We start from the raw sequence: 14,340 nt of genomic DNA on the forward strand, positions 1-14,340 counted from the left end.
GCAGCCGGGAGCATGTCCGGGATGAAGAGAGCGGTGGTGGAGAAGGACCCCGACTACGAGGACATCGCCATCGCGCAGCCCAGCAAGCGGCACCGGGCGGCCGAGCGCTCAGGTGGGCGCCCCGGGCCCGGGCGGAGGCGGCAGGCGGGGGGGGGGGGGGCAAGGCGGCGGGGGGGCGGCGGCCCGAGGGCGGGGGTTGCGCCCAGCGGGCTGCGGCTGTGGTAGCGCCCGGCCTGGCGGGCACCGGGCACGGCTGCAGCCAAGGGCACAGAGCACAGGAGCCGGTACGGCTGGGAAAGGGCTCCCAGATCCCCTGCTCCAATCGTCACCACCCCCCCCCGCTGGTGTCACCCACTGAACCCCGTCCCCAAGCACTGCGTCCAGCCTCTCCTTGAACACCCCCAGGGACGGTGACGCCACCACCTCCCTGGGCAACCCGTCCCAATGCCTGACTGCTCTTCCTGAGAAGAAATGTCTCCTCATTTCCAACCTGAACCGCCCCTGGCACAACCTCAGGCCATTCCCTCTGGTCCTGTCACCAGTTAGCACGAGCTCCCCAGGGCCCCAGCCGTGTGTGCTGGTTCCTATGGCTGCTAAATGTTCCTTCCCACCAGTGTAAGGGGTAAGTCAGGGAGAGAAGTGCTTGGGAGGATGGAAGAGAGGAGGAGCGATGGAAGGAGAGGCGGAGGTGGCGGCCGGATGAGTGGGTTTGCATTGGGGCTGTCAGAAATTTCTGCTTTGGGAACCCTCCCCCTGGCTGGGTGCCTGGGACAGGTAGCGGTCTATGGGCAGATGAGAGTAGAGCTTCTTGCCCCAGGGACAGGGAGTAGGCCAGTGGGGTTTGGCAGAGCCCAGTGAGAGAGAATAATGATGGGAGGAGCTGAAGAAATGGGAGCTGAGAAAAATGCAACTGGCTGTAGGACCTGAGATCCAGGGACAGCAGGATGCTGCAGCTGCCGGTTTGAGAGGGACAGGTAGTGGCTTTGCTGGTGATGCTTTGGAGGACACTGTATAAGCGGACAAGTCTGAGGAAGCTGACCTTCAGGTTGAATGTGCTGCTGGGCAGGTTTTTCGGGCAGGTCTGTTAAGGGGCTGGCAGGGGAGCATTGCTGGAGCTGGCTGGAACCTGCCACTCGCTCTGGTTGTGTGTCCCTGTCGCTGCAGAGGTGTTTGTAGCCTGCTTTGGAAGCCACTCTTTGGAAGATCTTAACAGTTAGCAGACTTAGGGCCTTGGGACATTGTCCTTGCCAAAGGGAACTTGTTATTCAGGTGATTCTTCCGAATTGGCTTCTGTGTTTCTCTCTTAGAAGATCCCCCATTTTCCATACAAGAATTCCTTAAGTATACGAATTTCACTAACAGTCTTAACTGAGGACTGTGGTTGATGCTAAGCAGGACAAAATATGAAAATAAAGTGTTCTTAAAAGCCTCTGTAATGTAACCACAAATTCTAAAGTGCTTTAATTGTCTTAATCCTGGTATTGCACTGCCTCAATCTTGGGAAGAGATGCAGTTGTCTCTGTCTGAACGGCATGTTTCATGCCTTACTGTGCTCAGGTTTATTTTAAGTGTAGCCTTACATGCGAATTTCCCAAGTATGGTGTTCATGGTTGGAGAGAAATTATATCTGCTGGTTTTTAATTTTGCATTACTCATCTAGATTCTATCATAATTCAGTTTTAATGTAGGCTTGAACTATTTCTAGTTCTAGGTAATGTGTGTATATATATATGGAAACCAGTAAATACCTGTAGGATACCCTCTTGCAAATGCAAGCCTAGGTTACGTTACTCACATTGTAGGTACCCGATCAGACGGTAAAATTCCTTGTGACAGTAATTACCTGATAGCTGTAACATACCAGCAAATTTTGACTTGCTTTTGATTTCTTTGCTCTTTCCATGTAGGATCTTAGAAGCCTTTTTGAACAGACAAATGCCCTTTAGTCAAGCAAATGCTTCTTCTGAAGCTCAAAATGCAGCCTTAGTATTATTGCCTCCTGTACTATTTAGAAACAACATAAAATTTTTCTAGGGAACCCAGGCTGTTTTTCTCTCCTCTGCCTTGTGGTGTGGTCATTGTCCTTCTGACACAAGCTGGAGGACCTTTTTCAGGCTTTCTTCCAGAAGTACAACTGCTCTTCCGAGTCCTTACTTAGAATTGATAAGAACACGTTGCTTGGATTGCTCTGATTCAGCCCTCCTGGGAGAGGATTTTGTAGGAGGTACACCAGCTTTCAGTAACGTAGTTTCTTTTGTGGCTAATAAGAGGCTTGTAGGCACTCCAGAGCAGGCTGTGCTCCATGCCAGTGCTAAACATATAAAATATTGGTTTGCATTATTATTGCTACATGAAGTGTAAATTTCCTGGATATGAGTTAGGCCAGGGAGAGACAAAAATGTACATAGCATTCCAGGGTACTCCTGCACAATTGCAGTGGTAACTGCACTGCACTTGACAATAACATTTTTTATTTTTTTTTTTACTGTTTATAGCTTCAGTAGGACAGAAGTAAGTAGTTTGGTCATATGTTGTTTGTCATCTCAGACCTAAAAAGAAAAAAATAGCCTTCCACATAAGCCAGCTTTTAAAGACGCATGTGATTTTTGTTAAGACAAATTACTTTCTTTTGCAGAGAAGTTATCCTTGACATTTTTTTGATGCTGAAATTACCACTTCACTTTTCACTTGTTAATGATTTATCTTTGTTTTTTTCAAGTGGAGCCTCAGAAATAGAAATATTTCTTCTTTATTTTTCATGTGTGGCCTTGTGCAGCTCGAGATGTTGCTGTGCAGAAGATTGAGACAATTATTAAAGAACAGTTTGCTGTCGAAATGAAGAATAAAGAACATGAAATTGAAGTTATAGATCAGGTATAAAGGTTTTCTTACTAAAAAAAAAAAATAGTTAAAGTCCTGGTGTGATTTGCTTTTGGAGATTGGGGTAGTGGTTATCTGTTCATTGCTATATGTTATATATTTATTGCTATATGTTACCTCATCTTTTCTTTTCATAGCGCCTGATTGAAGCAAGAAGGATGATGGATAAGCTGCGTGCCTGTATCGTGGCTAACTATTATGCCTCTGCTGGTCTTCTTAAAGCTGGAGAGGTAAAGATTACGTTGTGAAAAACAAGACTTTGAGGGGTATTTGTGAAAAGTGATGTGTAGTCCACTGGCTATATAGCTAATGTTGGGGTTCGAGATGCAGTTTCTGAAGTAGTGGAATCTGAACCCCTGCTGGGAGAGCAGTGGGAGAGGTGACCTGGTAGGTGTCACTAGCTGGGCCTTGGCCACTTCAGTCATCCTGACTCAAGTGAGAAGTTTCTGGGCAGCTCTTGGTTCTGTTTTCTGAAACACTCGGCACTTTTTGTCACTTTTTGTTGTGCAGCAGAGCACCTGGCTTCTCCCACACTTCACAGTTATCCTTGCAAAGCCCTGGAGAGCGGAAGACCAAATTTTACCATCTCACAAATGGAGTGGAAGTAGATGGACTTAAAAACTTGTCAGAAAAAAAAAAATACATTTCTTGAGTCCTGGGCAGTGAAACAATCTTCCCTTTACCCAGGCAGTCGTTCTGTTAATGATGTGTTAACCAGGCTGATAGCAGCAGTGAAGCATGAGGTAAATCAAAGAGCTATCACAAAAAGATTAAAAATTCACAAGGAGGTTAAGAAATAAAACAATAGAGCCCCTACGAGTTAACTCTCCCATTCTGAGCACCGATTCTATAGTAGCCTGGTAATTGCAGGGTGTTGGAGAGTCACACTGAGGCTGAATGCAGGCTCCTCACTGACATGTAGCTCCCTGCCAGTTTAACTATTTTAGTTAATTCCCTGAGTTGGAAAAATGATAGCTGTTTTCCAGGAAAAATCTAAACTGATATTGAAACCTATTAATGTGTGCTGAGAGCTGAGGTTTCACTCCAGTGCCATAAGAGTTTCTCTACCAAGCAAGGGCTCTCATTGTTATTCCTATTTTCCTATTTTGATTTCCAGAAGGCTTGGTGGAGGACAAAAAAAAGTAATGGTCCACCTTGTTTTTCCTCTCACTGAACTTGAATTGAGCAACTGGAGCTGAGAAAGATTATGATGGTACTGGGAGGCTTGGAGATCTCTCCTCTGCATTTGGTTTTGTGTGGGTGGCTGAGGAATTTGAGCTAGATTCTGATCTTTTAAAGTACTTTTATCCAGTGTTGTCACGTGTCAGCAAGAGCTTGTTCTGCCCCCTGTTTACTTGTTTTGTCATGCAGGGTGTTGTTTTTTTTTTTCTTGCCGAGTTTCACAGTTTGCAGAAATGCTAACATTATATATTGTTTTGGAGTGTTCGTAAAACTGGTGTGACCTTGTTGTGTTTGTTTTCTTGTAGTTGTTATGAGCTTATGGCTAGTGTAGCTGTACCTTTGATTGCATTTTATATTGTTTCTAAAAGTCCTGCTTTGCATGCTGGCTAAATCAGGTCTCTTTTTAATTTGAACTTGGTGCTGGTTTCATTTAGGTCTGTTTTCGTTGTGTGGTTAACGTGCTTGATTCTGCTGGCAGGGAGCGATTGCCTCTATTTCTGCTTTTGGGAATGGGAATTTTTGTAGTTTAGCTCAGTGTGCTTAGTATGTAAATGCTTGTAAACTTGTAAGAAGATGACTTGCAAATTCCTGATCTGTTCTCATGAACAGTTCTTCAGCCTGGTGCTTCTGGGTTTTGAGGCTTCTGGTTCTATACAATTATAGTTGTGTGTTGGGTTGTTTGTTTCCACTACAAATAAGTGGACAAAGTGTTGGTCAGTTCACTGGATAAAAGAAAAGAAAATGGGCTGGTTATTTATTGATTTACATCTATTTTGGCTTGAAGGAAGCTTAGGAATTTTCTTGTTTTAAAGATTTTATATATATATATATGTGTGCGTGTGTGTTTCGCATGGAGCTCTTGCAAATGCTTGGAAAACCAATAGGATTTGTGTTCTCCAGATATCAAAGTTCAGGATTTTGGTTTCAAAACTCTTTTAAGGGCTGTTGAGCAGGGAGAGTTGGCAGTTGCTTAGGTCATGTGCCTCATGGACAGCTGGGAGGAAAGCTCTCAGCTGAGCCCTTAACTTCTGGGTGGGGGACTATTCAACTCCACTGCTGCTGCCAGCTCTTGAGGGCAGTTCTGCCCTATCCTGGTGCCCGTACTGGCTGCATGTTAAACCTCACAGGTTCAGGAGGATCTAACATTCTCTCTGAAACACCCATTTTGATGAAATTTTGTGAGTGTGCGTAAGCATGCTCCTCTTTAGCTTCTGTTAAGCTTTGGCAGCTGGCAGAGTGCTAATAAATGTATCTTGCCTCATGGGCATTGGCAAGACCACCAGTTGGTAGCAAAATTAAGGAGCCTAATACATTTGCATACCCTGCTTGCCTGCAAGAATCAGGCATCTGTGGTCTTTCTGTGTACAGTGAAGGCCTGCAGAGGAGGGGATGCTGTTATTTTCAAGGGGACATTGTAAGTGTCAGTCTGCTGCAGCCCTCCTTTCCAAAGCTAGGTGGATTTCAGGGATCAGAGGCTGTAAAGGAACAGATTCAATCTGGGGTCCTACTTCTATAGAACCGTTGTAAGCTTTTCTCTTCTGTGGTGTATGTTTTTTTCTGCAAGGCAGCTGATTAAATATTGGCTCGTTATTTGTATGTTGAATTTTCCCCTTTGGCACAGCCTCGTTTTATCTGGGCTGCAGGAAAATAAATTACTGGATCTGCCTGGCCTCTGTTGCAGGGGACCAGGACGTGTGACACAACAATTCTCAATCACCCTTCAATCAAGAAGTTCCTGGAATCGCCCTCCAGATCCTCGTCCCCTGCTAACCAGGGTTCAGACACTCCATCCGCCAACCACTCCGAGAGCGACTCGCTCTCCCAGCACAATGACTTTCTCCTGGACAAGGACAATGGCAACTTGGACGCAGATGACCGGCTGACAAACAGCCTGGACCAGAGACAGAGCAGAAATACTGGCCGGGTAAAGTAAAACGCGAGTGGTGGTCAAGTTGTTGGAGGTGTGTGCTCTGTCTGGACTCGGTGCTGGCACCAGGAGCTCTTCATGTTGTCACCCACCTTGCTGAAGATCTGTTTCTTACCCTCTCCAACCGCTTGCTTCCACTCTCAGCCTGGCTTTGCTGTGAGGCTAACTGAAGCGTATGTAACTTGGGTAACTCCTCTTAATTCAGTCTTACCCAACAGAGAGGTCAGCCAGGCAGCAGCGACAGCGTTCGTGTTAGCACTGCTGATCTGCTGCTGTCTGGCTTGGTAGTCTCTGGGGAAGGAGCTGTTTCACGGCTTGAGCACAGGGTTTTGCTGTGCGGATGGAAGTCGGGTCAGGAAGGGTAGAGCCTGGAGAGAAGAGCGAGAAATGTCATTCCCAGTGATGTGCTTTGGGAGCTGGTGATACTCCATGTAGTGATGCTGCTGGGTGCCCCTGGGGACTGCGTTGCTCTGAGTGATCCAACCTTTGGGGTTGGGGCTGCTCAGCACTGTGTGGGGAACACCTAGTGGTGGCTGGATTGGCTCCTCCTGGGGGAGTGAGCTGGTAGAGCCTGGGGGCGCACTATGTGCTGGTTTTCTCTTGGTGGCACTGCTTGCTCTTGAACTAATATTACCATTTGCTTAACTGAACCAGACTGATCCACGTTAAAAATACCTCCTTTCATATTTCCCTGAGCTTTTTTCTGTGTTACTTTTGACGTGGATCCATTCCCTGTATGGCTCACTATGGAGCTGCAGAAATCTTTGTACAGTTGCAGCTAAGAACCCACTTAGAAACAGATACAGCTGCCCAAAAGGTCCTTCTCAAGCCATGTCCTCAGTACCGTGTGATTAAAACATAGCCCACATCTTGCAGCGAGCACCAGTTTCCCTTATTTTCATCTCTCTTGCTCTAGGAAATAGAAAAGAGCCACATACTTATTCACAGTGGCCATTAGACAACTGAAGAGAAGCTTTGCAGAAGAGAAGTGATTTCTCCTGCAGAGAAGCTGCAGCTTGCTGAGCATCCCAGCTTGCTCCTCTGCCCTGCTGCCCCTCTCTGCGCCAGCTGCTTCCCTTACCAGAGGCAGGTAGCTTCCCGAGGGAGATGCTCACTGGCTGCAGGTGAAATTCTGAATGTTCAATGAGAGGAAACTTCTGTTTCGTTTCAGTTTCTTTCATCTCAGCCCTGCCAGAGAAGAGCCTCTGACCCAAACTGGAGATGTGTATCTCACTGCATATGGCTGCGTTCTGCAGTTGGACAAGTTGCCATGTGGTGTGGCAGAAAAAGCATTGTTTCTGCATCCAGTGAGCAGGGTGACAGCTTTGGTGTGCTGAAATCCTTCCTAGTGTCCGTAGCAGAAGCATGCAGACAGTGTGTATCTGTACCATAAACCACCAGCCCAGTATAGATAGTTTCAGCAGCGGGGTCTTTAGTGGAACAGCTGGATTGCTTGGCTGTAGCATGGTAGGGCATCTTTGGCCAACACAGAGGTGGCTGAAGGATGAGGAGAAGCTGACGCTGTGCCAGGCTTCTGTGACTGTCCTTGCTCCAGCTTGGGGCATTACTGGGTTGATCTCCCATTTAACTATGAGGGTTTTCTTTTTTAACAACACCTTACTTTTCTAGTGCCAAACAAAGTAATGTTTAAGAGGAATGCTTGGTTTTTTTTGTTTGTTTGCCTTTTTTTCTTCCCCTACCCTCAGGACAGTTCGGGTGTTTCAAGCTCTCAGAAACCAGGACAACGAAATGCCGGGCTGCCAACTGACGAGACTTCACGGCTCTACGTGAAGAAAACGATTGTGGTTGGCAACGTCTCCAAGTTAGTATCCAAAGTCTCCGTAATGGGCCTTTACTTCAGAATCAAATGGAATAAGAGGTTAAAATAAGGAGATAAAGTTGTTAGGCTGTTGCAGTGGGAGGTATTGCTCTTGACACTGGACCCAAGGCTGCCCTCCCTGAGTATCTGCAAGAGCTTTTTGTTGGGGGAAGAGGTATTTTAACAGGTAATATAAATAGAGGTTTTACGGTCTGTTTCTTTCGAGGTGAGTCTTTAAGCCTTCTCTGTCCATTATAAAATCCCAGGTTTTCACATGAAAATGCTGAAAAGCAATTTGTCCTAATTGCTATTTCGATGTGTCCGTAGGGATGCGTTTAACAAAAAAAAAAAAGACAACCACCTGACTCTCCCCCCTGCCCCAAACAAACCAACCCCAAATCAGAAATTATAAAAATGAGAAAAACTCTGTGAAAGTACAGCATAGTCTGAAGAAATTTTTTATGGTTTTATGTTTTCGCCCCCCAAAAAAATTGAAGACAGGTAAATTTATCTAATTGTTGAACTTTGAGGAAAGTAGCGAATAAAAGCATTCATTTTTGGAAGCTATGGACAAGTCAAGGTTTTAACTCTCTACCCTGTACTACTGAAGTTAATTTTCTTTTGCATAGAAAGTAACAAATGTTAGCTGATGAGACTTACAGTATTAGAATTGTCTTGAAAATCTACTTAATCCTGGACCCAGAGCCAATTATTGACTAAGAAGCTTCTTTAAAATGTATAAGAATAATTGCTTTTTTTTTTTTTTTTTTTTGGATCTATGGTAGCAGAGTTGCTGACGCTGTGTTCTAGAGCAGTTTGACTTCTTGATGTCTCACAAAAGATGGGGAAAAGGATTTGACACTGACAAAATATTAAAATTAAGTCTTCCTGATTTAAGAATCAAATTTTTAAATGGATGAATTTCTTATGGCAGTTGTGCACTGGAATCAAGGAAATATATTGGGAGTATAGAGTAAATTATGAGATTTCTGTCTGTTTCTGGAGGAATTTTTTTCTGCAGATCTTGATGAACTGTCAGAATATAGAATAATTAGCAGAAGTATACAGGGGACAAGCTACACATGGGCATTTTACCATCCCTGTTTTTTTTAAATTTTTTTGCCAGGTACATTCCCCCTGACAAGAGAGAAGAAAATGATCAGTCAACCCATAAATGGATGGTGTATGTCCGAGGCTCTCGGAGAGAACCCAGTATAAATCACTTTGTCAAGAAAGTTTGGTTCTTCTTACATCCCAGTTACAAACCTAATGACCTGGTAGAAGTGAGGTAATAAGGAGCTGTTCCAGTTGTCACTCTCCTATTTATGCTTGCCGGGCTTACAGTGCCAATTTTTTTTTTGAAGTTAGCCCCTTCTTGTCCTGGTTTTGTGTTTCATGTCTTTCTTTAACTTCCGGCTTGGCTTGACAGACTCTCAAAATAACAGCAGAATTACATTCTTTTTTGTATCAAATGTGCCAAACATTTCTCTTTTTTGTACTGGTGAAAGTTATCTGTTGCATTTCCCATGTTATCCCTGTGAGTTTGTACATCTGTATGCATTATGCTGTCTGCTGTGCAAGGTGCATTTGGAAAGATGTTCTCTACCTTCCTCCCAGTGGTATGTGGAAAAGAAAGAGAAGTTTCAGAAAGCTGTTTTACCTGTAGTTTTAATTGTGTATGTATGTTTGGGCAAGTTTTATCTTTCTCCCAGGTATTTCTGTACTGCAGTGAGGTCAGTGGCATTGACTTCATGGTTTGTGGAATTAATTTCCTATCAGTGTCATGGTATCGCTGCTACAGAAACAGGGCAGTTTCTCTGTCTTCACCTAACCTTTAGTCAAAATTGTGACCCTGTTGTGATCAGCAGGCTCAGTTCTGTGTTCGCTACTGCAGGCAGATGCCCTGTCAGTTTTTCATTCTTGTTCTTTGGAAAAGATGGTCCAAAATGCTTTGTGTTTTCCTGAAGAAATTATTCTCTTAGGGTTCAGTTGCCTGCCTGGAGGGAAGTGGGCAGAACACCTCCATACAAAATGGCAACTTAATTCTGGCAAAATTAAATTGACTGATGGGCAACTCCAGAAAGGCATATCTGAGATAAGAAGTGTTAGTGCTAGCTAATGATTCTGAGAAGGTGATGCCGACCAGGATGAAAACAAACTCCTTTATATTTCGGGTATAGCATACTAAATTAGACTTGACTGCTTTCTTTTTGTGCCTTTCTCAGTTTACAGTATCTGATGTCAGTGCTGTTTGTCTTCTGTTTAATCTCCTCTAGTTAATAGATTGCTTCTTGTCATACAGCTCTAGTCATTTCAATGAACATTTGTGTTCTGGACTAAAAAGAAGTTAGTGTTTTGTTTCATTGCAAAACTGCATTTGGGATTTACAACAACAAACTAAAATATTAAAGGAAAAAAGTGATGGTAAATACTAGAGATAAATCTGCCCTTCTTTTTCAGATTAGAGAATGACATTGGTTGAGTTAGCTTTTCCTTGTAGTCTGTATGTTGTTTCATTGGCCTTACATGAAGCGTATGCCTTTTTACTACGAGATGGAACAGCAGAAAGGGATTGCAAAATGTTGCAATGAAAACTCACCTTGGAGCAGTGTCCTAGGAGCTGACTTGCGTTTTTTTTTTAAAGCAAGTATTTTTTATGATTACACAGTCTTTTTTTATGTTTGTTTCCCTTAGTCTTTCATCCAACTGTTACACCATTTCCTTCTCTGTCCACTTGTGCAAAATAAAAGCACGTTTTCAGCTGTCCCCAATATTAGAATTTGTGGGTTTGATTGCATTCTCTCTGTCGTGAATAGTAGGCCTAAAGCTAGCTTTGGTTGTCAGTTAGACAGGCAGTCTTTGGCTTTCTGCAAAAGAGGTAGGTGAAAGCTCTACCTGTTTTGCATACAAAATGTGAATCACCATTTGTTTCCAGAGAACCTCCATTCCACCTGACCAGGAGAGGCTGGGGAGAATTCCCTGTGAGAGTCCAGATACACTTCAAGGATAGCCAGAACAAGAGGATTGATATCATACACAATCTGAAGGTATTTGAACAGAATGCTTGAGAGAAAGGCAATTAAATGAGCTCTCCATAATCTCTCTGCATGATCTAGAAGAGCATCCGCTTGTGTGTGTGTGCTTCTGTCTCTGTATTTTTTCCCTGCTGTTCTTTTACACATGAACAGTTGAAATGCAAATTCAAAAAAGATCCAAATTTGGATCCAAAAAATCCAAAATTTGGATTCAAAACCAACCTGATGCACTGCTGCTTGTGTGATGTAGTTTCAACTCCTTTCAAACAGATCGTACCGTGAATTCTAGCTAACATGCTGCTCTGCATTGGTTAATATAAACGTATTCTATTGCTTTATCCAGCTGGACAGGACTTACACAGGCCTGCAGACACTCGGCGCAGAAACGGTGAGCCAGCTGGTTGTGGGATGGATGTTGTACTTTGATACCCTTAAAGATGTTTAGAAAGAAAAAGATAGAAGGGACTAAGCACTGAGTCAGACCCATTTGATTTCACAATTTCTGGAATGTAGGTTTTGCTCTTGTTAAATGAAATGATTATGACACCTTGTCACTGTTCACAACAACAATCATTTTTCCCTTCCTAGTTCAGAGGAAACTGTTTCCAGCGTTCATAAAGAATTTAACTTGTACTACAGTTTTTTGTTTCTTTTTGGAGCCTTTGGTACCAAATGTCTTGATTTGCTTTCTAATGTGCTACAGATCTCGAACATCAAGAATTTAAATTAAAGCTAGCTATTCTGCTGACAATATGCAGTAAATTAAGTAAAGGTCTGCCCACGTCAACATTCAGTACCTTCATGGAAAATTAACTCTGAAAACGTTAAATAAAAGAAATGAATGAATTACTCAGTTTGTTATATCCTTGAAGTTTCTTTTATTATTTTTTTCCCCTGTTGAACTCTAGTGAATGGAAATCTTTATTCTGAAATAGCATTGCTTCAGCTTTTCAATCTGTAGAGAAAACTTTAATGTGAAATGCCTATGGTGATGAAAGTACATTTTTGAAGAGTAGATGATGTAGTGGTGCCTTTCTTGAGGACCTTATCAAAAAGGCAAGCTACAGTTTTGTGCCTGTCCCTAAGGAGCTTACCTGGAGCCTGGGCTCTGTGTTCCTTACAATGTTTGCTATTCAGATTTCCCCGGGGACTGAGAGAGGCTCTGTTTTAACATGGTGCTTTAGTGTTGTAATATTTTTGTCTTAGCCCTGGGGAGCCTCATGAAAATGGATGGAAATTTTATGCAGAGTTTGGGGGAGGAAGGGGAGAGATTTCCAGACATTTAAAATAATAATAGTTAAAACAAAAAGGCATAGTTGTTTTCACTATCTTTACCTAACTACCGGATATTAATGTCATCTTTTCACCTGCTTCTGGAAGGTAGTGGATGTGGAGCTGCATAGGCATTCACTTGGCGAGGAATATCTTTTTTCCCAGTCTTCAGAGTCCGACCTTTCTGATGTTCCTACATCTTTACCACTGCCGTTGAGTATCCCAGCACCAGTTAAAGCTTCTTCACCAATTAAACAGCTGCGGGACTCCAGCCCAGATGCTTCTGCAGACAAAGGTAAAGCAAATGGGTATTGGTGCGACTGGAATTCTTGGAACGTCTTCTGGATACTTTCTCTTAATTGTTCCTTTGGCTTAAATGTTGATACCTGCTCTTTACTTACCTCAGACAATTCTTTCCTTAATGTACTAGGAAACATAATTTAGAAATCGTTATCATTTATTTGATTTTTTTTTTAATCTGGAGTTTGTTGAGCGAGCTCTGTTTTGTTAAACGTAATGAATGTGGAGTTTCATGCAGCATGCGTAGTTGGAAAAAGGTTGTTGAATAGCACTTGTAGTTTTGTTCTTGGCAGACTGTTTTCAGAGAGCTTTTAGGTTTCTGAATGTCTTGGGGACTGTGTATTCATTTAAGGAATTAGTCTAGCGGTGTGTTCAGTTGTATTTGTTGGTTCCTAACATGAGATGAGTTTGAGAAAAATTTTTTATGTAACTGTGATGGTGAAAGTAGAGAGTGGAAGACTTAGTGTATATTTGTTGGTCTCATTCCCACCTGGAAGATCTGGAAATGCAGTGCCCACTGCAATGTGCAGGCAATTGATGCTGTAGCATCATTTGAATTGCCTGAAACAAACTAGGTACTGGCCACTTGAGCACACTATTCTGATTTCTAGATCGTGGGAAGTAGGAAAAACTGTGTCTCTGATAGTGTTTAACTTTTTTTCTGAAATATGTAATATTAAGACAAATCTCAGTTAACTGGTCAGAGAAACAAGGAAGTCTTTATAGTTTGCATGATTTAGTGAGAGAAATTTGCTGAAAACAGCAACTGTATATTTCAAAATATGATCACATGCAACACGGTTTCATTCCTTTAGTAATCTATCCTGAATTCCTGTGTTAAAGGAATGGCTGTGATGCTCAGGTCTTGCTTGGTGAGCTTTCTGCTCAGTGGTACAATGCCAGGGGCATTGTCCTGGCTTAGCAAGAAGAATGCTGTTTAAGTTCAGTGTTTTCTTGTGGCAGCACAGCCAAAAATGGGGAAATGAAGCCAAATTTTAAATGTACACCCTTTAATTGAAACATGAAAATGAGCAGCACCTTTAGGTGGAGAAAGGAGTTAAAACTGCTTCTTTCTTAGGCTAAATGGCAGTGGCTTCTCTCATCAGGTCAGAAGGCAGCAGTTGGTTTCCTCCTGCTCTTACTCCAAAAAATGCACTGCGAGATTTCCTGTGAAGGAAATTCTGCCGTAGTTGTGTGAAACCCTGTCTGTGGACACAAAACTATCCACGGCTTTCTGTCAGTGGAAGAGTCTTTTCAAGAAAATGTCTAAGAAGTGGCTGATGACCTACCAAAGCTGAACAGGCTGTGTATGTTCACGTTTTATTCTTTGGTTCAGAGACAAACCTGACAGATGTGCGCAGAAGGAACTCCCTTCACCCCTTTTTCTCCCTGTTGAGCACTGCCCACCAGTTGCTTTCTCCTTCCTTCCTTCCAGAAGGTGTTTGTCATACGTTAGTTTTGTTTGTGTAGAGGAGCACAGTAAGGAATTAGATGTCTCAGCCTAAGATCTATTTCTCTTCTTTTCCCTGTTTTAATCAGGATTCCCTGGGAATGCTGAAACCGAAAGACATGCCACGTTTTATTCCCTGCCATCTTCGATAGAACGGACTCCCACCAAATTAGCCACCCAGAAAGTTCCCTTTGGCTCTCATGGAAATTCAGCCTTTCAACCCATTGCAGCTAGCTGTAAAATAGTGCCTCAAGGTCAGATTCCAAGTCCTGCAGAGTCACCCGGAAAATCCTTCCAGCCTATCACCATGAGTTGCAAGATTGTATCAGGTGAATGTTAGTTTACATATCTGAGTGCTTCACCCTGGAAAGCAAGAGATGGAACAAGCTGGACTTGGTTTGTGTCCTTCCCCTGATTGCCTGCCAACGTTTGAACATCAGGCAATAGGAAACTAGAGTAAGGAGCTGAACACACT

General features: G+C 43.1%; 1 protein-coding gene across 5 annotated transcripts in view; it reads left to right on the forward strand.

Moving 5' to 3' along the window:
- Positions 1–11: 11 nt before the first annotated feature.
- Positions 12–14,340, forward strand: part of YEATS2 (YEATS domain containing 2) — a 47,872-nt gene continuing 33,543 nt past the window's right edge. For 4 of the 5 annotated variants that reach the window (XM_035544979.2, XM_035544980.2, XM_035544983.2 and 1 more), the window contains exons 1-10: positions 12–112; positions 2,777–2,874; positions 3,018–3,110; positions 5,744–5,986; positions 7,696–7,811; positions 8,935–9,096; positions 10,744–10,855; positions 11,187–11,231; positions 12,224–12,410; positions 13,955–14,194. In XM_035544979.2, coding sequence (XP_035400872.1) covers positions 13–112; positions 2,777–2,874; positions 3,018–3,110; positions 5,744–5,986; positions 7,696–7,811; positions 8,935–9,096; positions 10,744–10,855; positions 11,187–11,231; positions 12,224–12,410; positions 13,955–14,194 — 1,396 coding nt within the window. In that variant the 5' untranslated portion in view covers position 12. The remainder of the gene's footprint in view (positions 113–2,776; positions 2,875–3,017; positions 3,111–5,743; positions 5,987–7,695; positions 7,812–8,934; positions 9,097–10,743; positions 10,856–11,186; positions 11,232–12,223; positions 12,411–13,954; positions 14,195–14,340) is intronic. The other variant, XM_035544985.2, reaches the window with a different exon arrangement.

This window comes from Cygnus atratus, chromosome 9, assembly GCF_013377495.2.
Source record: "Cygnus atratus isolate AKBS03 ecotype Queensland, Australia chromosome 9, CAtr_DNAZoo_HiC_assembly, whole genome shotgun sequence".
NCBI lineage: Eukaryota > Metazoa > Chordata > Aves > Anseriformes > Anatidae > Cygnus > Cygnus atratus.